This window comes from Coturnix japonica, chromosome 3, assembly GCF_054131305.1.
Source record: "Coturnix japonica strain WE chromosome 3, WE-NBRP24, whole genome shotgun sequence".
In the NCBI taxonomy this organism is placed as follows: Eukaryota; Metazoa; Chordata; class Aves; order Galliformes; family Phasianidae; genus Coturnix; species Coturnix japonica.
This window is the reverse complement of record NC_140665.1, coordinates 7,412,337-7,438,287: the sequence shown is the minus strand read 5'-3', so window position 1 is coordinate 7,438,287 and position 25,951 is coordinate 7,412,337. Positions and strand designations below refer to the sequence as shown.

At 54.3% G+C, this 25,951-nt stretch overlaps 1 protein-coding gene and 1 long non-coding RNA gene across 4 annotated transcripts; one reads left to right on the top strand and one right to left on the bottom strand.

Annotated features, from left to right (window-relative positions):
* Window positions 1–4,020: 4,020 nt before the first annotated feature.
* Window positions 4,021–13,060, top strand: BCL2L11 (BCL2 like 11). The gene is made up of 4 exons (XM_032443279.2): window positions 4,021–4,154; window positions 4,342–4,687; window positions 7,122–7,234; window positions 9,866–13,060. The coding sequence occupies exons 2-4, from the start codon at window positions 4,351–4,353 to the stop codon at window positions 9,953–9,955; spliced, it is 540 nt and encodes a 179-aa protein (XP_032299170.1). The 5' UTR covers window positions 4,021–4,154; window positions 4,342–4,350; the 3' UTR covers window positions 9,956–13,060.
* LOC116653126 (uncharacterized) lies at window positions 6,151–25,688 on the bottom strand. Of its 3 annotated transcripts, none has more exons than XR_014944374.1 (3): window positions 23,225–23,615; window positions 14,083–14,190; window positions 6,151–6,806 (listed from the first exon to the last, which is right to left on the bottom strand). It is a non-coding gene; the product is annotated as an uncharacterized LOC116653126 (long non-coding RNA). The 3 variants fall into 3 exon arrangements; XR_004306501.2 differs by having other exon boundaries at window positions 6,151–6,803; XR_014944373.1 differs by lacking the exon at window positions 23,225–23,615 and adding an exon at window positions 25,552–25,688 and having other exon boundaries at window positions 6,601–6,803.
* Between the last annotated feature and the right edge of the window lie 263 nt (window positions 25,689–25,951).

The following is a 25,951-nucleotide window of genomic DNA, read 5'->3' as shown; positions in this document are numbered from 1 at the left end:
TTTGTGAGGACATTTCTCCTGTACAGGGATAACACGGGAAGCTGTGAGCAGGAGCCCCTACGTGACAGTACGAAGCACACTGCTGTTATTTTGGAAGCTCAGACCTTAAAAGAAGGGGCTGCTTCGGCTCACATTGCCTGACTTGCCAAAGGCTGACTTTGAAAAACAACAAAGAATTCAAGCGAAGCCTCACCAGTAATTTGCCTGTTCTTTCCTCTTCTCTAAGATTACTTTTTAAAGGGACCTTCCTCCTTCAGAAGTGCCAAGGGTATGGCTGCCCCAGGCTGCTTTCAGGGCTGTTTCTGTTTAACTAAGAGCCTGATCCTGCCCTCTGGGAGCATCCAGCAGCAAGCGAGGTGTGTGCTGGAGCTCCACTTGTGCACTCACCCAGCTTCCCTGCTGCCAGCACAGCAGCCTGCAAACACAACTTCCCCCAGCTGCTTTGGAGAGGGGCAGGATTAGCCCCAGGTTCGGTGAGGGTGTTATTTATGTCGTGCATCCCTCCACAGGAGGGAGACAAACAACAGATTTTCATCAATTTCCCTGTTCTTACTGCATTCGAGGGGTGCTTTGGTGTTGGTTGTTTTCAGTGGGTATCCTCCTCAAGCTGTTAAACCTGGAAATCACCCCGTGGTTGGGTAACTAAACTGAGCACAGGCTGCCCAATGCATCACCTGGATGCTGAGAAGAGGGCAGGGATAGTCAGCCCACGAGCTGAGACTTGCCATATCCAGAAGGTAGAGTTTGTTTTTTCACAGCGCTTGCTATTCTGAGACCTCATTTTGGCCACGGCTGCAGTGGGAAAGGCAGCGGCGCAGCGAGCTGAAATTGCAGGCTGCTTTTGCTTGTAGAGGTACTGAGGGAACTCTCGTCCTGTTGTTTTGATAAATCCAATTGCACTGTAGGAAAGCCTGTTGGCGGGAGGGGCATTGGCTGCAGCACATGTGTCATTTTTGGTAATTCCCTCCTTGTTTATCTTCCTCTCCCAGCTCTGGAGAGCCCCGCAGCTCTGTGCCACGTGCGATGTGCTGCTCTCGGAGTGCTCAGCCCTGCTGCACGCTGCTGGCAGCTCCCTGGCCCCTGCTGTGCTCTGCCTGCTGCTCCCACTCTCCCTGGCATGGTGTGGGTAAAGCCTTGGGGTTTGATCCCAAACAGCTGGCTGCCTCTGTCAGCTGGAGCACATCAGCTGGAGTGGGGTTGAAACATAAACACCCGGCACTGGGGATTTTTATTCCTCCTCCCCTGAATTTTCTTACGTGCAGAGCTGCAGCCAGCTGTTCCCCAGCCAGGCACAGATCTCTGCCAGCTGCAGGAGCTCATTTCATTTCATATGTCAGCTCATAGTGCAACCTACAGTGCTTCTGAGTGTGGAGTAGGACCTGGGGATACCCAAACTTTACCCAACCGCGTTCACTGCCCTATTCCTGCCTTTGCACGCTAATGGCACGGCTGGGGAGTTCAGGTGTGTGACCCATATGTGCTCCCTCCCAGGAGAGCACAGGTGTGGCCCCAGCAGCTGCACCCAAGCCTCTAGAACCCAAATGTCAGGGTCACGTCTCCAGTGCCAGAGCCTCTGCCTGCTTGCGTGGGTGTAGGAGTTTCACATTGTTCTCTACAGCCGGTAGAGGCGAGCTGCAATCTGCCCTGGCTTTCAGCTGTGGGGAGGCGCTGGCTGTGATTTCCCCGTGCTAGGCTCCTAGATTCCAACAGCTATAGGGCGGTGTGGGGCTGAGGGGTGCACAGCTGCTGGGGACAGCTGGGGGTGCTGCCCACGCTGTGCAGGGCTGGGCCTGGGCTGCTGCTACCCGTGGTATTTCCCATTGAAAAGGGTAAAAGCATCCCAGGCTCTGTGAGCATGGTGATGGGGGGGGGGGGGGGGTGTCTTGTTTTCTAACCACCTTGAAAACAAGCTACTAAAAAAGAGCTTTGAGAGCTCAACCCAACCCCCTGCTGCTGAGGCTGATGTTTCCTCCTGTGTGCACTGAATCCACACCGATGCCAATCTCTAGGTATCCCCAGAGTTGCCCTTTAGAGATAGCTCATTCTGGGGCCCCCACCACCCACACCCAGAGGAGAGATTTCCTGGCGCGTGGGTGGCTTGCTCTTTCTTCTACAGAAAACCCAACTTAGTTCAGTTTTTTGCTGGGTGCCATTGGTGCCTGCAGTGAGGCAGAGCCCCCGGGGGGGGGGGGTTGGCATGTGTTTGTGCCATGTCCTCTGATGGTTTGGTTGCCACCTGTCACCGTGCACCTGCTTGGTGCCAGCAACATTCCCTACCGTGGTGTGTCAAACTTAATGCAATTTTTTAATTGCGTTAAGGGAAGAAACAAATCACAAAGACAGAAACTGATGAGATGGACGCGTGGTAATGCAGCAACAATCCCATAGGGACACAGAGCTAATGTCACCTGTGGTGCTGCCAGCCTGCCCCACTGAGTGCATGTCCACTTGGGGGTTGCATTGCCATCCCACACCGTGCACATCCTCAGCCCTTGGGGGTTATTTTGTGTGTCCCACAGCCACTGCTGTCCCCATGCCTGTGTCTTGCTGCCTCTGAGCAGCGCCACTCTTCCTTCTTCTCCCAGATAAGAATCTCCCTTTTTCCCCTCACCCCTCGCCACCTCTGGGGCTCCTCAGTCGATTCACAGACAGCTCTGTGTATATGTGTGTGTGTGTGTGCCTGGAGGGCTGAAAAGTGGCAGTATTTTGCAGAAAGAGTGCCCTGTAAAGGTCAGGCTCCCAAACCCATTCAGATAAAGGCTCATACTTCAGGCATCTGGCTTGAACTGATTACATCTGCCGGCTCTGTGTGAAATGCCATTTATCACAAGGGGCTGGAGAAGCACAAGTCATCTTTTTCCATCCCAGAGTGGAGCAGAATGAAGCCCCTCGCAGCCCACCCCATCAGCCAGCAGTGTTGAGGTGCTTGCAGGGCTGTGCCCATCCCGCAGCCCATTGAAGCTGGTTCATATTGAGCTTGGTGGGGCTGCGGTGCGTGAGAGAGGGCAGTCCTTGGGAGAGCAGGGATGTGGCCACTCGCTGACCCCCAAAAGGCACCGAGATGTGGTCTGGGTGCACAGGACATCCTGTTCTGGTGAGACATTTACCCTCCAACCTCTGTGCGCGTGAGCCACCCACACAGAAACCAAAGTGATCTGCGGGGTGAGGACAGCAGAAGCGTCTGAGTGCTGCTGGGCCTGATGCATCCCTGCCCGGCCCGGACACGACGGCACCCGGCTTGTATCAGTGCGGCCAGCAGGAGCAGCAGGGGACCGGCCCTGTATGGAACCTGGAGTGCTGCCTGGAGCGTGTCCAGAGAAGGGCAGCAGAGCTGTGAGGGGTCTGGAGCACGAGTGTGATGGGGAGCGGCTGAGGGAACCGGGGTGTGCAGTGTGCGGGAGAGGAGGATCAAGGGAGACATCATGGCTCTGTGCAACCACCTGACAGGAGGCTGTGTGAGGTGGGGTCGGCCTCTGCCCCCAGGGAACAGCCATGGGACGAGAGGGGATGGCCTCACGTTGTGCCAGGGGAGGTTCATGTTGGCTGTTAGAACAATTCCTTCTCCACAGAGCGGTGATGCAGTGGCACAGCTGCACAGGAGTGGTGGGGTCACCGTCCATGGAGGTGTCCCAGAGCCGTGGGGATGTGGCACTGAGGGATGTGGGCAGTGGGCACGGTGGGGTGGGGTCGGACTGGGCGATCGTAGCGCTCCGTTCCGCCGCCCGGCCGGGCTGTACCGCGCTGTAACACACTGTAACACACTGTAACACACTGTAACACACTGTAACACACTGTAACACACTGTAACACACCGTACCGCGGTGTAACCCGCTGTATCTCGCTGTGCTCTCACAGATCCCCGCACAGCGCGGCCGTGCATCGTGACGCGCTCACGCTGCTGCGCGTTCCCGGCCGTGCTCGCAGTGCTCCTGGCGGCTGATCGCGGCGCGCTCCCGGCGGAGGGCAGCGGAGGTGAGCGGGGCGGGCCGTGGTGCTGCGGGGCCGTCGGGGCGGTGCTCGCGGTGGTAAACACGGGGCGGGGCCGCGCTGGAGGCGGAGGCTGCGGGCGCCGCGCTCAGGGCCGCCGGGTGCAGCCTCCCGCCGTCCGGCCGCCCGCTGCCCCTTCTCGTCCCCGCGACTTCGCCGGCGGCACCGTGAGCGGAGCGGGGGGGAGGGCGGGGGGCGGCGGGAGGGGAGCGGGGCGCGGGGCGGGCGGCGCGGGGCCGCGGGCAGAACAATGGGGCCGGGCGGGGAGCGGCGGCGGGAGGAGGAGGAGGAGGAGGAGGAGGAAGGGGCGGGCAGGGCCGGCTCCCGCCGCTCAGCGCTCCGCTCCGCCCGCAGGCGCAGCCCATGGCCAAGCAGCCCCCCGAGGCGAAGGCGCCCCGCGACCGCCGGGCCGGGCGGCTGCCGCCGGGAGAGGGGCCGGGCCCGGCCGTCCCGTTGCGGCCCGGAGCCCCCGCCGCGTTGCCCGGCGCCGCCCGGCCCGCCTCGCCCGGCAGCCCCGGGCCGTTCGCCATCCGCTCGCCGCTCTTCTTCTTCGTGCGGAGATCCCCGCTGCTGCAGCGCTCCTCCAGCGGGTACTTCTCCTTCGAGGCCGAGCGCAGCCCCGCGCCCATGAGCTGCGATAAGGCCACGCAGACCCCCAGCCCGCCGTGCCAGGCCGTCAGCCACTACCTGAGCGCCATGGGTGAGTGCGGCGAGCGCCGGGCGGGGCGGCTGCCAGGGAGCGATGCGGGGACGGTGCCGTTCGCTCGGCTTTTATTTTCCTTCCTTTCTTTCTTTCTTTTCTTTATTCCCCCCCTCCCGCCGCATCTCTGCGGTTACAGCTGCAGCGCTGACTGTGCCGTGCCCTTAGGAAAGGTTTGCTGCCCTTATGAGTTTCACAACCAGCTCCTCGCGTGGCACCGCCCGCACGGCGCTCACTGCTCTGCCCGGGGCAGGTTGAGCTTTGCGGGCACTCAGAGCCGAGCCGTGCTGTGCCGTGCTGTGCTGTGCTGTGCTGGGGGCGGCCTGCCCGTGGGAGTGCCCGAAGAATGTCAGCCGAGCCCCGCAGCTGTCTGCTGCTGCCCCAGGAATCTCCGGCGGATGTTTGGCTCTCGCTGGGAGCCGACCCGTGGCTTTGCTTCTGTGTGTCCTCCCCGTGGCAGCGGGCTGTGTGCGAGCGGCACGGCTGTGCTGGCCTCAAGTCCTCGCTGGGCTCTGGTGAGGCTCAGAGGGGAAAGGAGTAGTTTCATCTCAGCCCTGGGTAAAGCAGAGGAGCCTGAAGGTGGAGGCGTGTGTCGGTGTGATATGGGATGGGTGCTGCTCTCTGCCCTGTGGTTGTGTTGGAGGGGATTTGTGTTACGTGTTTTGGTTTCCACCTGTGAGTGTGGGCACGGCAGCGCTGCTTTGCTGGGCTGTGCATCATCCTCGTGCCACGCTGCTACTCAGGGCTGTGCCTTGCTGTGGGTGGAGGTGGCAGCTCCTGCTCCATGGGTGACACTGGGTTGGGAAACTTGGCAGGCGCCTCCTGGGCTTCAGGCTACAGACTTCGTTTTGGCACAGTTAGGGGAACGGCAATATAAAACCATAGAGCTGTCGGAATAGGGGCTATTAAGGTTACCTGGTCCAACTGCTTTGCTGTGAGTTCTGCCCCCCAAGATTGGGGGTACCCACCACCTGCAGTCCCACTATGTTGATGTCCCCATCCCCAGCAGCCCGAATTTCCCATTACAGCTGCCTGGTGTGTGCGGAGCCCCCATCCGTGTGGCTCACACTGTGGGGCCGCGGCTGCCCTCGGGCAGCACCAGCTCCCACTATGACTGTGACCCCGCTCTGAGAGTTCCTCTGCCTCTCTGCAATTATGACTGGACGCTTTTGATATTGCGATCCGGCAGCGCCGCAGAAAGTCCTTTCTGAAAACCTCAGCCCGATTTCACTCTCAGCCACGCGTCCCTGCAGTGGGGCCACGCCGTGCCCTGTCCCGCGTGGTGCCATTGGGCTCCTGTGTGGGCTCCGCTCTCGTGCTGCAGTTCATTCAGCGACCAGGGGAAGAAATAACACGGGGCTGTCCCGGGAAGGCAGCGGGCACTGCTACTACAGTGTGAAAACAAAACAGCTCCTCGAGCCAAGCCGTGTCAGCTTGGCTCACAAATACATTTTCCAGTCGGGTCAGAGCCAGACTCCTTATTTAATATACTTTTTTTTTTTCCCTTTTTTTTTTTTTACTGCCCTACTAATCCTTTGAATATTTAGAGATTGGAAGCTATTTGTATTCCCTCGCGAGTCCTTTTGAGCTTGGGTGCCAAGTTTGTGAACTGCTCTGTTTTGTTTGGCGTGGTGTTTTTTTGCAGGGCTGTGTGTGTGTATAGTGTTTTCTTTTGTTGTTTTCTATCTTTATTATTGTTTAATTTTTAGGCTGTGTTTCTTGCTCAAATCTGAGCTTTCCTTGGCAGGACGGGGCACAGGTGCTGCACCGGGGGTTGCTCATTTCCCCTCCAATATTTGGTGGCTTGTACCGTGGTTTTATCATGTGCTCAGGAACTTAAAATGGAGACTGAAGGGCTCGGTGCTGTGTATTCAGCACTGATAACTGATATATTAGCTCTTTTTTTCTCCTCCTTTTATAAGTCGGTGCCATTTTCTTGAGCCTGGTTTATTTTCTGCCGAAGTGCTGGAATATAATATTGAAGAGCTGAGCCTTCCAACCCTGATGTGGGGATTAAAAGGTCCTCAAGTTTGTTCGGAGTGCACTTTGTCCAACTGTGGCTTTCCCCTTAGTGCAACAGAAACAGCCGCCCTCCTTGTCTTCTTGGATGCCTCCGCTGCTGGGGGAAGAAATAAGAATTAGATCAAATTATCAGGGCTGAGCTTTTTTTAAGGTAAAGGGGAAAATAAGGTTTTGATAGGGAAGAAGCTGCTGATATAATAACAAATAAAAGCCTACCAATAACACAAAACCGATACTGGTACAAGCCTGATGCGCACGTGTCACACAGCGAATCTCAGTTGCATTCTACCCAGGTTTAATGGAGCATTTGCTTTTTGAGTTCAGTTGCATTCTACCCAGGTTTAATGGAGCATTTGCTTTTTGAGTTGTTCCCTGTTTCCAACGCTCTGGTTTTTTTTTTTGCTCTGTGCAGCTTCCAGGTGGCGATCTCATTCTCTTGCAGAAGAAATACAACCAGAAATATGGATTGCACAGGAGCTGCGGCGCATCGGGGATGAATTCAATGCCTCCTATTGTCCGAGAAGGGTAATTTTTTCTTATTTTTACTTTCCATTTCTTTACGCACGGTCTCTAAAAGGGAAAAGCTTAATCATATCTGGAAACTAGCTCTGTGGCAAGTGTTTTGCTCACTCAAATGTAGAAAAGGATGCGCGGGTGGCTGTCGTCTGCTGCTGCCGCGTCACTGAATATACTCAGCAACACCTTTCGAGTTGGGACCGGAGATTTTCGGGTATCGTGGCTTCATTCATGGTGCTGAGAGCCAGTAAAGCTTCATCTGTTCTCTGGGTTAGCGATGAGCTGGTGATAAGGAGGGAAGCACGTAAGGCAGGCAGAGCTCAGGTGCAGCTGTGTGTTGTTGGGGTGGCATCGGAAGGGGCTGTGCTGAGTAGCTGGCAGCTCTCATGTCCCAGCACTGTTGTTTTAAGGGAATTGCTGCTGTGAAGGGTCACTGGTACTGAAGTATAGTGACAGGTATGAGCCTACTCTGGTAGCTTATTTCTCCTACAAGAATTCAGCAAAAGCTCTTTCAAAAATCATATGTTTCCTGGAATCACTGAGGTTGGAGGAGACAGCTTGGATCATCCAGTCCAACCACTGACCCATCACCACTGTGCCCACTAGATCTGTAAGGCTGTAAAATCTCACCTTGAAGTGGCACAACAAAAATGAGAGGTACTAACATGCACAAAAGAAAAGTCAGCACAAAGAGATGAAGTAACAGCAATTATCGGAGGAGCAGTGATAGCTGATAACTTGCCTCTCATCCATTGTTCACAGCTGCATGTTTGTACATGTGGTTTCTAGTCCATCTCCCCTTCCTTTGGCTCACCTGTGGGAAGAGGAGGCAGGAGACCTTGGTGATGACGTGCTGACTGCCCACATCTTTATTCATCCTCATGAGTCACTTCCTCACTGTGTCCAGAGTCTGCACGGCAGAACCTCTTTCCCAGAATGGGTGCCTGTCCTGGTGCTGCCCCACATCCACTCCTGCCTCTGCTCCCTTACCAGCTCATTCTTTTGGAGTTCATATGTTTTCCCCTGCTCTGGAGTCAGCAGCTTCCCTTGTGGATTCGCTCTTGTTCTCCCTCCCTGCTGTGCACGTGGGTGAGGGCTGCAGTAGGGCTCGTTGGGGAGTGCAAGGGCAAAAGTAGCATCGCTTCCCACAGGCTTAATTAGTCTGATGAATTCCTCTTGTCTGTTGCATCCAGAACCAAGCAGCTTTCAGACCATTTAAGTAATTGCTGTGGATTTATTGTTCCCAGCGTGCTTGGCTATTGCTCCCTGAAAAGTTGTCTTTTCCTTCTGTGAGCAGCTTGCTGTTGAAGAAGCTCACGCTTGCAGAGCTGGATTGGCAGCACAGCACCAAGGAAGGGATAAACACAAGGTTTTGCTGGCAGCCTGCGTTGCCATCACCCTCTAATCGCAGCGGGTTCATTCGGGTTTGCCCTTTGAGTACAGGTGGAAATGAGGAAAACGGTGCCAAAACGGTGCTTGCCAGACAGGTCGGGGCTGTCGGACGGGTCGGCGCTGCTCCTCTGCCCCAGCGTGCCCAGCTGGGGGCCCTGGGGACAAGTACCTGGCTGGGCCCCCAGGAGGAGTCCCCAAAAGCAGCCTGGCTGTGTTCTGTCTGCCCTTAAAAGCTCCCCAGGGCAAAAACAACACAGGGAATTGGGTAATTGGGCATCGATCCACCTTGACAAAGAGGTTGAGCAAGTGGGAGTGGCTGCTGTGCTCTCCTGCCTCCAAGCCAGCTCCATGCACTGCGGATGCATGGTGAGCTGAAAGTGCGCTGCTCATCCTTCTCCACCTGGCTGTGGGATGTTTGAGCATCCTCTGTGGGGGATAGTGCACTCTGTGTGCCCCTGTGCCTGTGGGAGGAGTGTGCATATCAGTGTGAGCAGCGTGGTTTCTCCCTCCAGGGCATGTACAGACATGGTTCTGCTGCAGTAAATATAGCCTGAACCACACCATGCTCTGACAGCGTGGGAAACCAGAGGTGGTGGTGCTGGCACTTCTGTTTCACTGGGGAGGGAAAACGGACCCCAAAAGTAAATGCTCTTTGAACGTTGATGTGAAATACCAGTCCTGTGCTCAAAGGAGGAGTGCTCTGCTGCACACAGAGCCATCAGAGCTGAAGCCATAGCCATCACCATAAGTAGGAACCTGCCTCTGCTACCACTGCTCTTCCTGCTGCAGGATCTTCATTTCTAGTTGGGTTTTGTATTGTTATTATTATTACCTCCCTGCTTCTCCTAGCACAGCTTACTGCTTGCTTCCACACTGCAGCCTCAAGCAGCGTTACGCGTGTCCCACACCCAGGTGAGGGAGTCAGAAATCTGTTTCCAGAGTTGCCGAGAGCTGAGAACTGCATGCTCAGCCTCGCTTGAGAGCGTTGGGGTATTTGCCCTATTTGTGTTGGATCATCTTCTGCTTGGAAGATATCTCAAGTTGGCTTTGGTGAACTTGAGTTGAGCCCATGTTCTGAATGTGCTGGGGGGGAAATTCCTATGTTCCTAGTGGCAACAGTAGGGAGAAAGCTCAGAGTTGCAGTAAAGAAGGTACCATGTTCAGTTTCCTCATGTGCAGGAGGTGTTCAACTCATGGTAGTTGGGAATTCAAGCCACTTTCTTACTTTCCACCCTGTTTCCTTCCCAGGGTTTCTTGGATAACCACGCTGGAAACCCCCAGGTGGTCATTCTGCGCCTCCTGCATTATATCATCCGCCTCATCTGGAGGATGCAGTGACACCAGCTGTGTGGGCTGCTGGGACTCGATGGCTTCTTCCAGAAACCAATGGAGAAGAGCCGATGCCAGAGCTTGGGAGCTTCCAAGCTGCCCCCCTGGCCTGGGCATGCGGTGGCCGGAGGAGGGTGGATTTCCTACATGGACCTGCCGGGATGCTCCGAAGCTAGATTTTTATCTGAGAGTGGTGTTTACTGTGTTTCTCTCAAATTTTTTTTAATTTTTTTTTGTAATTATTGTTTTTTAATTGTCTCAGAGAAAAGTCCTCAGTGATGATGTTTGGTCATCGTTTCTGGAAATCTGTTGGCTCATCTTGGATAGGCCTCAAGACCCTCCAGATCCAGCTGATCTGCAGAGCTGCCTTATTTGTGCTGCAGGCGTTGCAGGGAGCGTCGGATGCGCCCCGGCTGCTGCGCTGCCGCATCCTCCTGCCCACCAAAGAGGATGAGGATGGAAGAAGGGCAGAGGGATTTTAATTAGCACTTCTTTTACGTGTAAATACCTAACGCTACCCCAAATCCAACTTCGTTTGCGTCATGCAAATAGCCTATTTCCTGCTGACTGGTTTGGTTTTTTTGTTTTTTTCCCCTTTTGTTTTAAATTCTGAATTTCAAGACTTAGCTGTCAGATTCCCAGGGTCCAAAATATCACAACCAACCAACCAAACAAAAAACAATCCACCAGGTTGCCTTTTTAGAAATTCTTTCTATAAGACGTGTGAAAATGCTTATGTATTGTATAATATTATAATATATAATATCGGTGACTGAGTAATTCAGCAATAAGATGTCCGTGGAGGCAGGTTAAAACAGTTCCCAAACCACTGCAGTTTTGCACCCAGTGACAGGTCCTGCTGTGCGCCTCCAGGAACTGTTCTAAGGCATGGTTAGCGTGTTGCTGTTAAACCCAGGAGGGTTTTTGGCACACTGGATGTTTTGTGGGATCCTCTGTTTGGACTGGACCAGAGCGATGGGAGATGTCCTCAGTCTGCAGGCAAGGAGCGAAGGGATGACAACCTGAAAGTTCCTGTGATGGGATCCAGCTGGATGAGGGGCCGTGCGGCGCTGAAGGATGCAGACTTGCTTGTGCGTGCTGTTCAGATGTTACCGACTCATCATGGAGCGTGGGGTCTGCACCCTGCTAGCCTTGGACAGGGCTTCTCCTCGTGACACATCTCCTCCTCCTGCCTGGGAAGACCTCAGCAGGTGTTTGATGACCCAGGACGATGCTCTGTCTCTCCTCCCATCTGGAGACCCTGCCACGTGGCTCGAGAAGGACACTGTGTATCCCAGTCAACGGAGACCCCGCCATCATCTCTGGTTCGTCTCGTATGGGAGGCTTCTGCACAGCAGGTGCTTTTTGGGGCGTGTCATTGCTTCGACCGCCTGCATTTCTATGCACAAACGTACTCCTCTCACCTTGAAAACTGTCCCCTTCCCTCCAGCTGGTGCGGAGATGGTCCTAAAATCACCTTCCAAATGCTGCAGTTAGTTCTGGTTTCACCAGCACCATAAGAAGAAGAAGAAGCAAACCCAGCCCTGTGACAGCGGTATTTCCCACCGCGCTGCCATATGCACGTTGGGAAAGACTGTTCTGCGTGCCATTGTGTGAAGATCAGTGTTCCTATGTTAGAAGAGCTGTGTATAGTCTGACCTCCTTGTGCTGGCTGGGAGGTGATGACCCATTGGCGTGGGGCTGTGTGCCCCTGATTGCACTCGTTGGAAGGAGAGCGGAGCAATTCTGGCTTTTCTGGTCCTGCGTCCCATGGAGCACACCAAAGAATGGTGGCCAGCACCCAGCACTTTACCCTGTCCTCCTGGCTCTGTGCTGTGGAGGAGAATAAGAAGGGGAAGAACGCAAGGGATTGGCACCATCTGGCTTGGGCTGCTCCACATCCAGCCTTCCCAGCCAGAAGGCAGAGGAAAATGTAGCTCCAATAATAATAATAGTAGGCTTCATCACTGCAGGGTTGTGAGAATTGTTTATTTTTGGTTTTCTTTTCTTTTTAATGTCCCCCATAAAGAAGAATGATGGTTTAAAATCAGCAGTTCAACTCACTTCAGCAGTGTTTGCCGATGGATTTGGGGCGTTTTAAGCCCACGTCACCTGTGCTCTCTGTTCTGCCAAAACGATTCCATGAAGTTCAGTGGTTGCAGAGAGCCCCAGTGTGCTGGATGGTCTCACGCCACACTTCACGCTTCTCAGTTGGTAACTGTAAATACCTGACTATTTATTAGAGTAGGGCACCGTATTATTTTCATCATCTGAGCCAAATATCTGCGTGCAATGTATTCTCTTTCCATTCTCTCATGTAAGTTTTGTACAGCTTATAAGTAATCAAAAAAAAAAAAAAAATCCTGTTCTTTCCTAAACTTTTTTAGAGTTAAACTTGGTAAATACTGTAGATTTCCCCCTCCTCCCCGTTTATTTCCCCCTCCACCCCTATGTAATCAATGCACTCTACTGTTCCATCATGCTGTAACTTGTAGAAACGATGTCTATTTATTTCCTGCTTATTTAAACGCCTGTTGAGGTTCTGTCTGCCCCTCTCTCCTCCTGCCCCAGGTCTGTGGTGTGGATGGACCACGTGAGTGATGGACCTTCCAGCGCTGCCCGCTGGATTCAGCGCAGCCGACGCGGTGCAGAGATGATTGGTTTGAATGGCCTGAGTCCTGCACTCCCATAGGGATTTAGGCACCTCTAAGATAATTGCAGCATTAGTGAAAGTCAGGGGAAGTTTGGCTTCTCAACCACAGTTTTGGTCCTCCCTTCTTTAAAACCACATTGTCTTCCATCTCAGCCAAGACCCCGGACCAGCTTTTATCATCAGGTACAACTGGAGTGCACACTGATGTCCCAATTAATCACTAACTCGTTTCATAGGACCCAGCATATGTAGCATTTTTATTGCAATTTCCCTGGCTTACTTGTGTTTTGCACTGATGAATTTTGGACAGGGTAATTGCCACTTTACTTGTGCAATACTGCTGTAAATAATTGCAGATCTTGTTTTTGTTTTTTTGTTTTTTGTTTTTTTTTTTTTAAGATGCAATCTTTTATGTTCTTAATATGAGTTTTATATGAATAAAACCTTCAACTGTTTGACTAGTCACGAGTGCTGCTTTTTTTTTGGGGGGGTGGGCTTCTGGATGGATCCTCTGCCAGGAGATGGTTGATTTTAGGTGCCTGCAGATGTGAAGAGCAAGGCGGTGATCTGCTCATGTATTTAATTCAGTAGGGCTTTACAGGACTTTTTTTCCTTCCTTTTGGCTTCTTTTCCTGTGTCGTTTAGGCTTCCTTAGTGAGGTTTTTGTTTATTTTCTTTTGTATCCGTACTCACAATCTGCCCATTGATGCCCCCATTTCACTTTCCTTTCCCTTGGCCCTCCTTCCCTTTTCTGTCCCAGGTTCTGAGCCCTCCTCAATGTTTTATGGCCAGATCCACTTCAGGCTTGGAAAGTTGAAAGAGCACAAGGGAATGGGATGATGGCTCCTTGCTCTGAGCCATCTACCCCAGCAATTGCTCACTTTGCCTTTATTTCACCACAGATAATAGCTGGCAGATAACTGATAGCATCAGCTGTGGTTTGGAGCAATTATTTTGCTGTGCTCGCTCGTGTGGGGCTCTCAGCACAAAAGGAGCAGCCACGAGGTGATCGTGGGGCTTGCGAAGTTCAGCAGCAGAGGATGGGCAGAAACAAGAAGCCAAGCATGCAGCTATGTATCTATGTACACCTCTCTGCTCCCTGAATGCAGCGCCCAAGCCGCTCGTTCAGGATTAGCACACCTCCCTTTGCTGGGAATTTGGCCCTGGCCATGAGTCACAGTGGCGAGGCGAGAGCAGGGCTTGTTTCTGCAGAGGCAGCTGCACTTCCCTGTTTGTTTGTGTCTTGTCTTGTTTTGGTTTTAAGCTGTTCAGAGTCAAGGAGGGCTTACTTGAAGATCATAAGGTTGGAAGAGACCCAACGACGATCCACTCCAGCCGTCAACCCATCATCTCCAAGATACTGCTGTTCCCCTTCATCTACCTCCTCAACTCTCCCAAAGCCTTAAGAGTGCTGCCCGCTTTAGGGTAAATATTGATAGAAGGACAACAATAATTAATCATAAAATAATAAAAGATCCCCCACCTCTCATCAATCCCACCAGGCTCTTGGGAGGCTGCCTTTAACCACCAGTTTCCTGCTGCTCATTGCACACCACCGGGACACTTTGGCTCAGCGCTGTGATGTTGATGGCTGAAAGGAAGGAAGAAAGTGGGGAAGGAATAAATCCGAGAGAAATGTGCCCAGGAACCCCGGCCTTGTGAGAGGCTCCCAATGAAATATATTAAAATCAAGAGCCCACCCCGACCTTGACAAACAACAAAATATCTGGATTTTTTTATTTTTTTTTTCTCGTGCTTGTTTCAAATTACAGAAGTTCTTGAAAGGGAAGTTTATAGGTTTCAGGTGCTATTTTAGGGGCTTCTTTAACTCAACAATGCCCGCATTGCCCAGCCAAGACCGCGCCATCTACCTGGGGATTTATGGTCCCATTCAGGATTATGGCGGAACTGGGATGTTAGGGGACGATTCTGGGGACAGCCCTGACCCCTCTGGGATCGACATCTTGCCTCTCATTTGGGGGAAAATCCCACAAGTCTTCCAAGCCAACTAACAGGGCCTTGGCCACAAGCTGGAGACGGGGCCAAGCCAGAGTGACCTGTGCAGGCAGGTTGTCCGCTGATGGTTCTCCCTCTGTCTTTGCTGTGACTCATTTTGGAAGGAGCTCAGCCTGAACCCCACGACCTCGGTGAGCCAGCAGAGAAGGGGAAATGCTCCCTGGCAACATCCCACAGTCCCAACTGGTTTCTGCCCATGGCCACCAGCCTGGCCCAGGAAGGCTCTGGCCACATCTAGGTAGGCTATGGCCAGGCCCATGACAGTCACGGCCCATATTGGCCACGGCCCCATCCTGGCTTGCCATAGCTGATGCAATGGTGGCCATGGCCTGGGATGATCAAGAGCAGGTCCCAGTTGGCCACAGCCCAGCCTGACCATTTCCCAGGTCCACCAAAAACATGTTTGGTCTCTCTCCAAAAGACTGGCTCTTTCTTTCTGTGGTCTCAAAATCTTGCTTCAGTGACAAATTAAACCACCATCCATTTTGTGCTTGTTTGAATGATGACAAACTTCCTTTATTCCTTGAAAAGGGGAAAATACAACCAACCAACAGTTTGATCATGGGAAAAGCCACATGCATGGCTCATGGCCACATGTGGAGCTGCTCTGAGCCTCTTTCAGCTGTAGCTACTGACAATACATCTCGTCTTGTTGATGTGGGACAATCTAAACCCAAGAATGTCTGCTTTGAGCATAACAGTGGGTTATGCTGTGTGGAAGGAAGCCCTTCTGAACCTCATTGGAGGTGATGATGTGGAGAATGGCCACCAAAAGCAACCCTATCGAGGGGCTCCTCCTGCCCACACCCTCACACTACGGCATTAAGCTTCTCTGTGTGAATAAACAACTCTGAATGTCAGTTTCATCGTGGCTGGAATTTTGCTGGATTTCTACCTGGGATTAATTTTCTTCTTTTTTTTTTTTCTATATTAACCTATGAAGCCAAGTGTCTCTTTCCAAAAACAGTCTACGCAGGTAGGAGCCCTGAGCATCCTTGGGGTGCCATAGAATGATGAACAAAGCCTGGCCCAAGCTCCATCCCCCAGAAATGAGGATGAAAGGGTTCAGGGCCATCCAGCACCAGGGGAGTTGCAAAGCCATCCTGCCATACCCTCACTATATTTTTTTCCAATGACTCGCATCTGACCTTTCAAACACCTGTTCAGCCTAAAACAGCTAAAAATACCCACCAAGCTTTGCATCTGATTTTCATATTGCAACAAAGGTCACCGTTTCCAGTGGGTTTTCTTATATTTCTGGTGGGTTCTGGGATGTTTGAGCCCTGGAGTCAGAGTTCACCACGGATGGGTATCTTGGAGCCCTGGCCTTTAGGGCAGGATTTCCCAAGCACCTCCCTTCCCCATCACTTCCCCAACAAGTCCTGGATCTGTGTGGCTGTGGTGGGGCTGGCTGCATCTTTATGGTGTGACAAAATCGTTTTCCTTCTATTGCTGGACTCCTGAGAGTCCCAACAATATCACAATGGCCACCTAGCTCACACTCCTTCCCCAGCAGTCCTAAGCCAAATTTTCCCAGCCCAAGGACACACAAATCCCACCAGCACCGAAGGAATAGGGTGGGAGTTTCTCCTGCCTGGTATTTTGATGGGCTCATCTTTTAATGTTGTCGGGAGTGCACGGGGGAGCCTTTGCTGCCCAGCCGTGTGGGCTGTAGTTAATTAAACCACTCTTTCTCTCGGTGTGATTCCCAACATCACATGCCAAATGGAAACTTTTTGACAAAGGCATCGGTTTAATTAGGGAGAAAATGTTTGAAGGCGATGCTATGTCAGCTCCCAAAGGGGGGCAGGACACGGCGGGCAGCAAAATGCCACCTCCCCAGCTGTGCACCAGCGCTGCCACTGCTGCTCTAATTGGCTCCAGTTTGCACATCTGTGTTGGCGCCGGGCTCAGCCTGGAGAAAAGGTGAAAATAAATGGTTGGACTTTTTTTTGCTTTTTCTTTCTGTAAGACAGAAGCTGGCAGCACAAATCCCCCCCAGTGCTCCCTTGGGACACCCAGCCCAGCGCTGGGTCATGGGGCTGCATCGCGGCAAGGAGATGGCAGCAAAAATGTGAGCAGAGGGACACAACCTCATTCCTCCCAAATGAAAGATGGATTTCTAAGCTCAGTTGTTAATGCTGGGTCTAGCCCTGACCTTGGGATTCAGGTGGTGGACTGCTGATGGTGCCTGGAAGTGACGGAGAGTGGTTTTGGTGGCACAAGGATGTACCTAATATCCATGTTTGCTCAGAAATTATGGCTTGAATCTGTGTGTCGTTGAATGCAAGGAGAACATTGCTGTCCTGGACACTCTAAAACCAGTTCTAAAGAGCAGTTCAGGGAGCAGGGCCTCTCTTGACCATGTGAACACTGTGCTGGCTCTAATGGATGCACTAAGGGCAATCTCCTTCATTGCATCCCTTAAGAGAAGCTACAGCAAGGGTGCGAGGTGGCCACCAAGCTCTGCTGCCAGCCATGGAACGCTGTGAGTGAGCGTCAGCATTCAAATTACTTATTGGCAGAAATGGGTTTAAAAATAGGTTTTTTTATGATAAACAAACTAACCTCATACAGGAAGTGAGCTGCAAATACTAAAAACTCGTACGGTGTTAAACATTTTGTCCAACTTTCTTGTGGGTTTGGCTTTGTTGGGTTTTTGTTTGTTTGCTTGTTTGTTTTACCTGTTTTGTTGCACAGAGAAAGCAGTTGGCATGGGAAAAGGGGAAAAGGTGGCTGGGAATAGGGGCTGCTCCCAGAGCTAATAGAGCAGGGCTGCCAGGCTCACACTCACCCCCCCCAAAATACAAACACAGGGTTGGGACACCAACCCATTGCTGGCATTGAGCTCCCGCATGCCCTGAGCAGGATCTAGAGGGACAAAACCCAAATCTGGCCCCAGGGTGATGTTTGGCTTGCTTGCATCCCATCCATATGCACGGCACTGACAGGCAGGGAAGAAAGGAGAAAAGCCACAGAAACCAGTGCGATTCAGGGCTGTGTGCTGAGAGCAGATTTGGTTTCTCACAGCCCTTTTTTTCTTATGGAAAACAGCAGGGAGGTAAAACGGTGCTGCAGGGATGCAGGAGTTGCACCGTGTAGGGCAATGGGCAGCGGGGTTTCTGCCCTCCTTTCACACCCCAAATCAGAGCCAAGCCCCGGCAATGCACAGCCAGCTTTGAGCCACAAACACGGTGTTTCAGTGCCTTTGGGCTTTTAAAGGCGTCTGCTGCTGCTACTGCTGCTGCTGCTGAAAAGGTTAAGCAGTTTTCCTACCGAAACCCGAGTGTGGGCTGTGAAAGAACATGTTAATGAAGAAAATTTCCCCAGGGCTGCTCTTTTATTATCACCAAAGCCATCAAGTTTCAGTTTGAGTTATTTGTATTTATTTATATATAAAAAAACACAAAGATTAAATAAGTAGAACAAAAACAAAAACCTCATCCTAATTTCTGTGCTCAACCTGATTTATTAAGACAAAAGCAACTCCCCTCCAGCAGGTAGCAAGGCAGCTTGCCGTGCTGAAATGGGGCTGAAAAACCCTCCTGCATCACAGCACCCAGGTTTTGCTTTCCCCCTCACTCTGCTCTATGGGGCCAAAATGATGACATTCACTGTGAGATTGCAGTGTTTGCAGAGAGAAAACAACCTGTCAGCCAGCCCCTAAAAAGCACCACCGTGCCCAGCACCAGCCCAATGCAGGGATGGGCTGCAAAGCAAAGTGCATCTCCCCCCAAAGCATCAGCAGAGCCCGAGGGCATGGGGAAGGGGCTGGCAGCCCCCAGCACTGCTGCCCCTGCCCCTTTTGCTGTCAGATATTAACAAGGGATCAGGTGATGTTTCTCTCTTGGTGTGTTTTCACTCCTGTCGCCAGAGACCTGGTTAGAAAACACACACACACACAAAAAAAGCCCTTCAGTGGTCTCATCGCCTTTAATGCGTTTGTTTTTCTACATATTTTATGTTGTTGGCTTTTGTTATCAGTCTCATCTGCAATTTGTGGCCAATTCTGTCATGCTTTAGGCAGACATCTTGTTCCCAAAACTGTTTGCAGCCTTTCAGTTACAGTACAGTGGCAAATACAGCGCGAGGCCGGCTGTGGCGTAACGAGAAAAAGGGCAGATTTAACCCCAAAATCACCCTCGGGTCAGATCTGCTCTCCACAGAGGGCAGGCGGCCTGTGGGCAGCTCCGGCCTGGCACACCAACCCCTCTGGATCCCATGGCATGGAGCAGGGCAGCCATGGTGCTATTTCCCAATGCTTTACCCCCAAAATGCAAAGCATCCCATCCCTGCACAGCTGTTAGGGTCTCATTGGAGACATGAGGTGCTAGGGGGGCCATGGGGCAGCCCACAGAACCACAGCAATCCCCCCATGCCCCCTCACTAACCCAGCACCACAGCCATTAAATCACTTGAGCGCTTATTTACCACCGAAAACAAACGCCGCCGACCCGGCGCGTATTCAGTATTAATATCGAAACCAAAAAGCAAATTAATACCGCAGAATCAAGGGATTTAAAAATAAAATGAAAGTCACGCCGGGGAGGGGCCGGTTGCCGCGTTCCGAGCGCGCTCTGTGGGTTGTGGGCCTGATGCCCACCCAGCCGGCCTGAGGTGGGGGCTCAGCGCCGCCATGTCGTGCTGCTGGACGTGGCCAAACGAATGCAGCCATGCTGGGCAGGAAGGGCTCATGGCCAGGCCTCACGTGGTATGGAGACAACGGGAGCGAGGGGCCGCATTCCCAGCCATCCCCGTGCCCCACACGGCCACCCATCACCAGGGATTTTCCACCCAGCCACCCCCGCTGGGCGGGGGGCATGACACATGCTGAAACCCCGCTCCCCTTCCTGGCCCTGCCACCGCTGCATCGCCGCCTCCCGCTCAACCGAGCCCACAACGGTTTCCGCGAAAGGGCCGTTGGCAGCGGCGGCTGCTTTATGGGGGGCGACGGGCACAATTTCAGCCCCTCTGATGAGGGGCACCGCAAGGCCCTGCCGCCCCAGGGGGCTCCGCTGGGGGACCCCAACACCACCGCTATGTACACACCAAACTGCTGGCCCCCCGTGTCCCCACTGGCAGCCCCTCGTCCCTGGCACACGTGGGCCGTGACGGAGGGTCCGGTAGCCCCCACCAACAGGCTGTTGTGCTCTGAAATGGAGCGAAAAATGAGCATGCCGCGGGTCTCCTGACGCCGTCTGCACTTCCTGTGACTACGCGTGGCACGGCGCCTTTCGGGCTGATCCTTCCTCTATTTATCGGATGGCAGCATGGGACAAACACACATCCCAGGCCCCCAGCACAGAGCAGAGCACACACAGAGGGCTGGAAGCCAAGCAGCAGGCTGCCCTGTGCCCCATAGACCTCATCCCCACACACTGAGCTCCCCATGTCCTGGCTGGAAGCAGGGAGTCAAAACGCAGCTACAACAGGCTGGGTTGGAGCACAACGTATTTTGACTCATCCACTGCTGGGCCGCCTGGCCCACCAGCCACGCTGGTATTCACAGCATGGAGAGGGGGGAAGGCACCCATGCGGGTGAGGTTTGCAAAATCCTTCTAAGTTTGACTCATGTGGAAAGAGTGAAACACCAAAGAGTGTCCTGAAAGTGGGCAGCACGGAACGCTTTTACTGCACAGCTGACCACAGTTGAAGAAAGCAGAATTTCGGACAGATTTCAGACAGCCATTTTGTGGGGGGTGGAGGGGGTGGAGATGGGCCCGGGGTTCGGCTGCTGTTGGGGTGGGTAGGGGCAGAGCGGGGGAAAACAATACAGCCTGCACTTGGGAACGAGCTCATCTTGCTCTTTTCTAAGCTACACCACACGATGGTGGGGAGGAATGGGGCTGCTCTACCTGGCAGGAGGCATATGGAAAACCACACTGGGACTTCCATGGTGAGGGGGGTGAGCAATTGCCTCCATAGCAATTGAGATAAGAAAGAACTAACACACAAACACTGCAGCACAATGTCGAAGGCTATTCACTGCTGCAGTGCATCGAATGAAAGTGCAACCCAGGGAGAAGCAAAGCGCAGCTTTCCGAGCGAGGGGTGAGTGGGAAATCCCAGCTGTGAAGTACATAGGAAATAACATCCCCGGCCCCGTGGGGTGGCACAGGGCTTTGGGGAAATGCCCCCAGGTACGGTGCGGCAGCCGGGCGCCTCGAGCATCGCAGCGCGGCTCAGCCACGAGATGCCAATCATCTCATCAAAGCCAGCTGAAAACAAAACTGAGAAGCAGCTTGTGGTTTTACGATGAGCATTGGCATAAAAATATAGAGATTTTAAACACCTTCGGTGTGCCGTGAGGAGACACGGGGGGTGTTTGTTTGTGAGGTTTAGCAAGGTTTGCTCATGGATCTGGGCAGCTTTTTGCTGCCCTCTGCTCTCCCCGGAGGCAGACACGGGGCCATCGGGGCCATCAGGAATTAGAGAACCATTAAGACTGGGAAAGGTCACCGAGTCCAACCCCATCCCACCCCCACCGTGCCCACCGCCCACATCCCTCAGTGCCACATCCCCACGGCTCTGCGACACCTCCAGGGACGGCGACCCCATGTCATGGTTTTGTGCCCTTTCCTTACATTCCATCCCCTAAAAGCACGGCACAGACATCACAACACAGACAACGAGGTTTTGGAGCCCTCTTGGTTTGTTCAAACCCATCATGTGCCCCTTCCCCGGCGTTTCGGGGAGGTGCTGCTCCAGCCGCGGCGCTCTCAGCCCAGCGCTTCCTTTTCAGCGAAGCCCTTTCCCTCATTTCTGAGTCATTTGGAGATCTAAGCGCACAAACACCCCCGGCTTTCAGAGCGCAAATTACGGCAGGGATCAGCCCGGCAGCACGCGGGGCGTGTGCAAGCCCTTACTCCACATAAACACACGTCAGGCTGGACGCCTTCTTATTCACACTCACAAAGTGCCTATTGCCGGGCTGATACGCAGCGTATAAAGCAGAAAATCAGCCGAAAAATGGAGAAAAAGCCGCACCTTTGCACGCTCCCCCCCCCACCCCGAACCTATTAGCGCCCTGGGGTGCCGCAGCCGAGGCCGGGCAGCTGTGTGCGGGTGGAGGGCAGCGCCCAGCACAGGGCGAGATGAGCGATGTGATAAGGCGCAGCCAGACGGTGCCTCAGCGCCCCATCGGGAACGGCCGCCGGTGGGTGTTGGAGCGCCGAGCCCCGGCGAAGTGTCCTGAGACACTCATTTCAGACAAGCGTATGCAAATCAACGGTATATAAGGCTAAACCCTCCCACCTGGGGTCAAACCACATCCCATTATAGTGCGGCGCTGCGCTGAGCCGGTGCCGGGAGCGGGGCCGTGCCGAGGGCTCCCCGGCTTCTCCATTTTGTAGCAGCGGGGCCTCAGCCGCTGGGAGTGGGCGGGGGACCCCCGAGTGACCCCATCCCCTTCAGGATCCTCAGGGTGGTAGATCATAGGATCGTTACGGCTGGAAAAGGCCGCTGGAATCATCCAGTCCAGCCGTCGGCCCATCCCCACCGTGCACACCAACAGACCGTGTCCCTCGGACGGGACGCCATGCACCGCTCGCACAGATACGGGGATGTTTGCCCCAGCCGCGATGCTGGCTTTGCAAACCAAAATGCAACTGGGAGGGGGAACTATTTACTCTCAGCTCCGAGGCTTTGCCGGGCTCCTGGAGGGAAGGAGGAGAACGGCTCCCGCCCGTTATACAAAAGGGTTTGTTTATCCCTGGGTTAGCGATGTTTGCTTTGGAGCCGCTCCAGCCTCTCGCGCACCGCCAGAAAAACACGCCAACAAAACACCGAGCGCCCGCGGGCGGCCGCAGCGCAGCGCAGCGCCTCGTACAACCCGCACCGACCCGCAGCGCCTCGTACAACCCGCACCGACCCGCAGCGCAGCGCCGACAGCCCCGGTACCCCCGGCCCAGCCCGGCCTTGGCCCGCGGGCTCCCCCCGCCGCCAGGAAAGTGCATCTCCCGTAGCGTCCCTTCCTCATCGAGTCGTCTATCAGAAAACGCGCACATCAAGAAAGCAGAAAGTCGGCAAATAACCCTGTCGGCTGGTAGCCCTGTCGGCAAAAAACAAGAGCAGGGAGGCAAGGGAACGGGAGCACCGTTTCCCAGCCCACGTTGCCCAAAAGTGATGCTCCTCCCGCAAGGTTTGGCCCCTCTGTATCACACCGGGCCCACCAGGGGTGTCAGGGCTCTGCGGGATCCCGGCTCGCGTTCATCAGGACGCGGAGATGCCGGGCACGGAGGGGAAGGTGAGCGCAGCACGGAGCGCTGCTTCCAGCCCCAAAGCAAAGCCTGCATGGCGGTGGGAAGGTGAGAGCCAAGGGACGGCCACGAAGGCAGCCCGCAGCCCAGCCTGCTGACTCATTTTTGGCTGCACGGGGAGGTGCAGCACCTCTCGCCTCCGCCATTCTGTTCCATGGGGTTTTCCCTCTCCCCTTGTTCGAGCAGGAGCTGAATTACCAAAAGTGCTCATCACGTGGCCCCGAGAGTGCAGACCCAGTTTCATTTACTGTAAGTGCACGGGCTCAAAAATACTCCGGTTTCCCGCAGAGCAGAAGAGATGCAGGAGGTGAGGGCTCCGCAGCACGCTTTGGGTCCCTGCACCCCACTCACCTGAGATGTCTCCTCGGGGGGAAGAAGCCCACTGTGCACAGCTCATCCTCAATGGGGCCGCCAGTGCCAACCCACCGCTGCACTCCAGCATCCCCATGGATCTCCTGCACGCGGGGTATCGCAGAGGGAACGCGCCTTCCTTAGCAGGATGGGATGTGAGATGCTGTAAGAGGAGGGCGGCCTTCAGAAAGCAACTTTCAGCCATTAACGCCAGCCGGCTGCTGTGCCCTACAGCTGCGAGCAGCGGGATGGATGCTGCAATGGGATGTACTGGAGGTTGGCTTCAATCCGGGAGGCGCGTGGAAATAACAGAGGTGGGAGGATGCAGAGGAGCCCTGCTCGCTGCACCAGGGCAGCAGCATCCCTGTCTCATGCCATATGGATGCGTCTCATCCTTCCCAAGCTCCTGTCTGGGTTTATAGGGAGGAGCGGATCGGGGCAGCTTTCCCACGGCCGCTGACCAGCTACACCCACTGGGAAGCACGTGGGGTTTTTCCCATCAGAAAGTGCCTTTGCTATGGGAAACTGTGGGCTGGGATTGCCCAGCTGGGAGACAGAGAGGCAGAAACGGGGATGGGAACCCAGCAAAGGCTTCTGGCTTTTCAAATCCAGTGGGAAAACTCCCATGTGGAATGAAGGCAGAGGCCTTCGGAAGCCCTGGGAAAGGTCTTGTTTCCAAGGGTTTGCAGCAAATCTCTGTGTGGGAGATGGGGACAGAGGCTCTGCGTGTCCCCAGGGTGGCAGAGATGGCCCCAGGAGCAGCCGGGGGGCTGGGGAGGGCTGGAACTGGGCTCCCATTGCAGGGTGAGTGCAGCCCCATGCTATAGCTTTTAGCAGCACCACACCCCATCTTTCTCTCTTGCCTTATTTAAAGAGCGAGTCAGATTTGCTGCCATTCCAAATAAGACCTATTAAAAGGCCGGGAGGAGAGGAAAAACTGCTGACAGCAGACTTCATAGGGATGAAGAACAAAGAAAGAAATCCCAGCCCTGTGTTACCTCCAGGCAGGAGGAACCCAGCATTCCAGCACTTTGGCGCACGTGCCGGTAGCCATCAGACCAACAATCTCTGTGCAACAGGGGTTTGGCTCTTGGTGGCTGCAGGAAGGAGCAATGGCTGCACAAGCAGCTCCATGGCTGCTGCAGCACCCGAGAAGGGAAAAGGGAGTGAGAGGAGGTGGCTCCCTCCCTGCTAATGGCTTCAAGATGCCACGGGTGCCCGGTGTGCCAACACCTGCCTGACTGCGGCGCACGAAGCAAGGAGCTCAGTCACAGCTAAACCATGAAAGAAAAACCACAGCGACCTGAAGAGCTTCTGAGTCACTCCCCAGCCGCCGCGTCAGGACATTCCTCCTCATCTCACCAGCAGCCACAGGTGGCTCCGGAGCATGGTGGCACTTGGGGTACCCACACAGCCCGCTGGAGCAGGCGGCGATGTTTGTGCTCCGTCCTGCTGCTGTTTTCCTTTCTCTCTCATGGAACAACCCTCCCCACTTTCTGCCCCACTGAGTGATTTCGCCCCCTTCCAACACGGTGATGAGCAGCAGGGTGGCAGCGGGGCCAGGCAGCGGTGCCGACAGAGGTCACTGTTGCTGTAGAAGCACCAGGGCAAACAGCGCACCACCCAAAAAGGGGAACGCTGGGGGGAAGAAGGCATCGATTGGGCCGGGCAGGTTTTGAAAAGGAACCTGCTGCAGTGGGGATGGGCACGGGGAGAGCCAAGGACAGAGCTGTGCTATGGGGCTGGCGTGTGACGGCACTGGGTGGCACCAAGGGGCTGTGGGTGCTGCGCTCTGCTCTGTCACCGTGCAGGGATTCAGATATGAGTAAAGCAAAGGCAGCCAGCGCACAGCTGGTCCGGGTGGGGAATATCCCTGTCATTGCCCAAAGCCCACGCACAAGAGCTGGTGGGTGCAACATAACCTCCCCCCCCCCCCCGGCACCGCAGGTGTCAGCCCACAGCTTGAGACTGCACTCCTGGTCCTGCCAGGTGCAGGCAGCACTAATGGAAGAGCCCCTGCTGCTCCAATGTGCCCCTCCACAACCATTCATCTCCCCAACACGCATCTCCACTGCACCCACTGAGCACAGCACTTGCAGTTTCAACACACACCATTTCAATCTATCTTCACCCCATGCTGAGGGCAGAGCCCAGCCCAAGCAGCAAACAGCAGCACAAGAACCACAAGCATTGCAAGGACTGTATATAAACGTTTGCATTATAACTTGCAGCAGATATATGGGTTCAAGTGCAATAGAAACACCCAGCAGACAAAGTAGCCACGCTCAGCATTTTTAGTCTCATAAAGGCAGCAAGCAGCACCTTACCCTGGGCAGCCAGTGGAGCGGGCACTGAGATGAAGGCAGGCTGCGCGTGGCCGGGAGCGAAGGCCGCTGTTCGTAACGGGCGCCAGAGCTGCTGAGCTGAAACTCCCCCCGCGCTCTGCCCAGATCATTGGTCCAGGTCACGGTGGTGGCTGCTTTCAAATTCTGTTAAAAGCTTAAAAAGGAAACAGGAAGCCTCGCAGCTTCGCGCAGCTCGCACACACACACACGCACACCCACGCGCCCGCCTTCCTGCAGGCAGCTCCCGGCTGCGCTGCCAGCACCACGTTGGACATGTCAATATCTACAATCCTCAGCTCCTTCCTCAGCTCAGCTCCCGCACACCTTTGCTTTGGGGTTTGGTGCAGCAGGACAGGAAGCTGCTGGTGGCCAAATCCCAGCC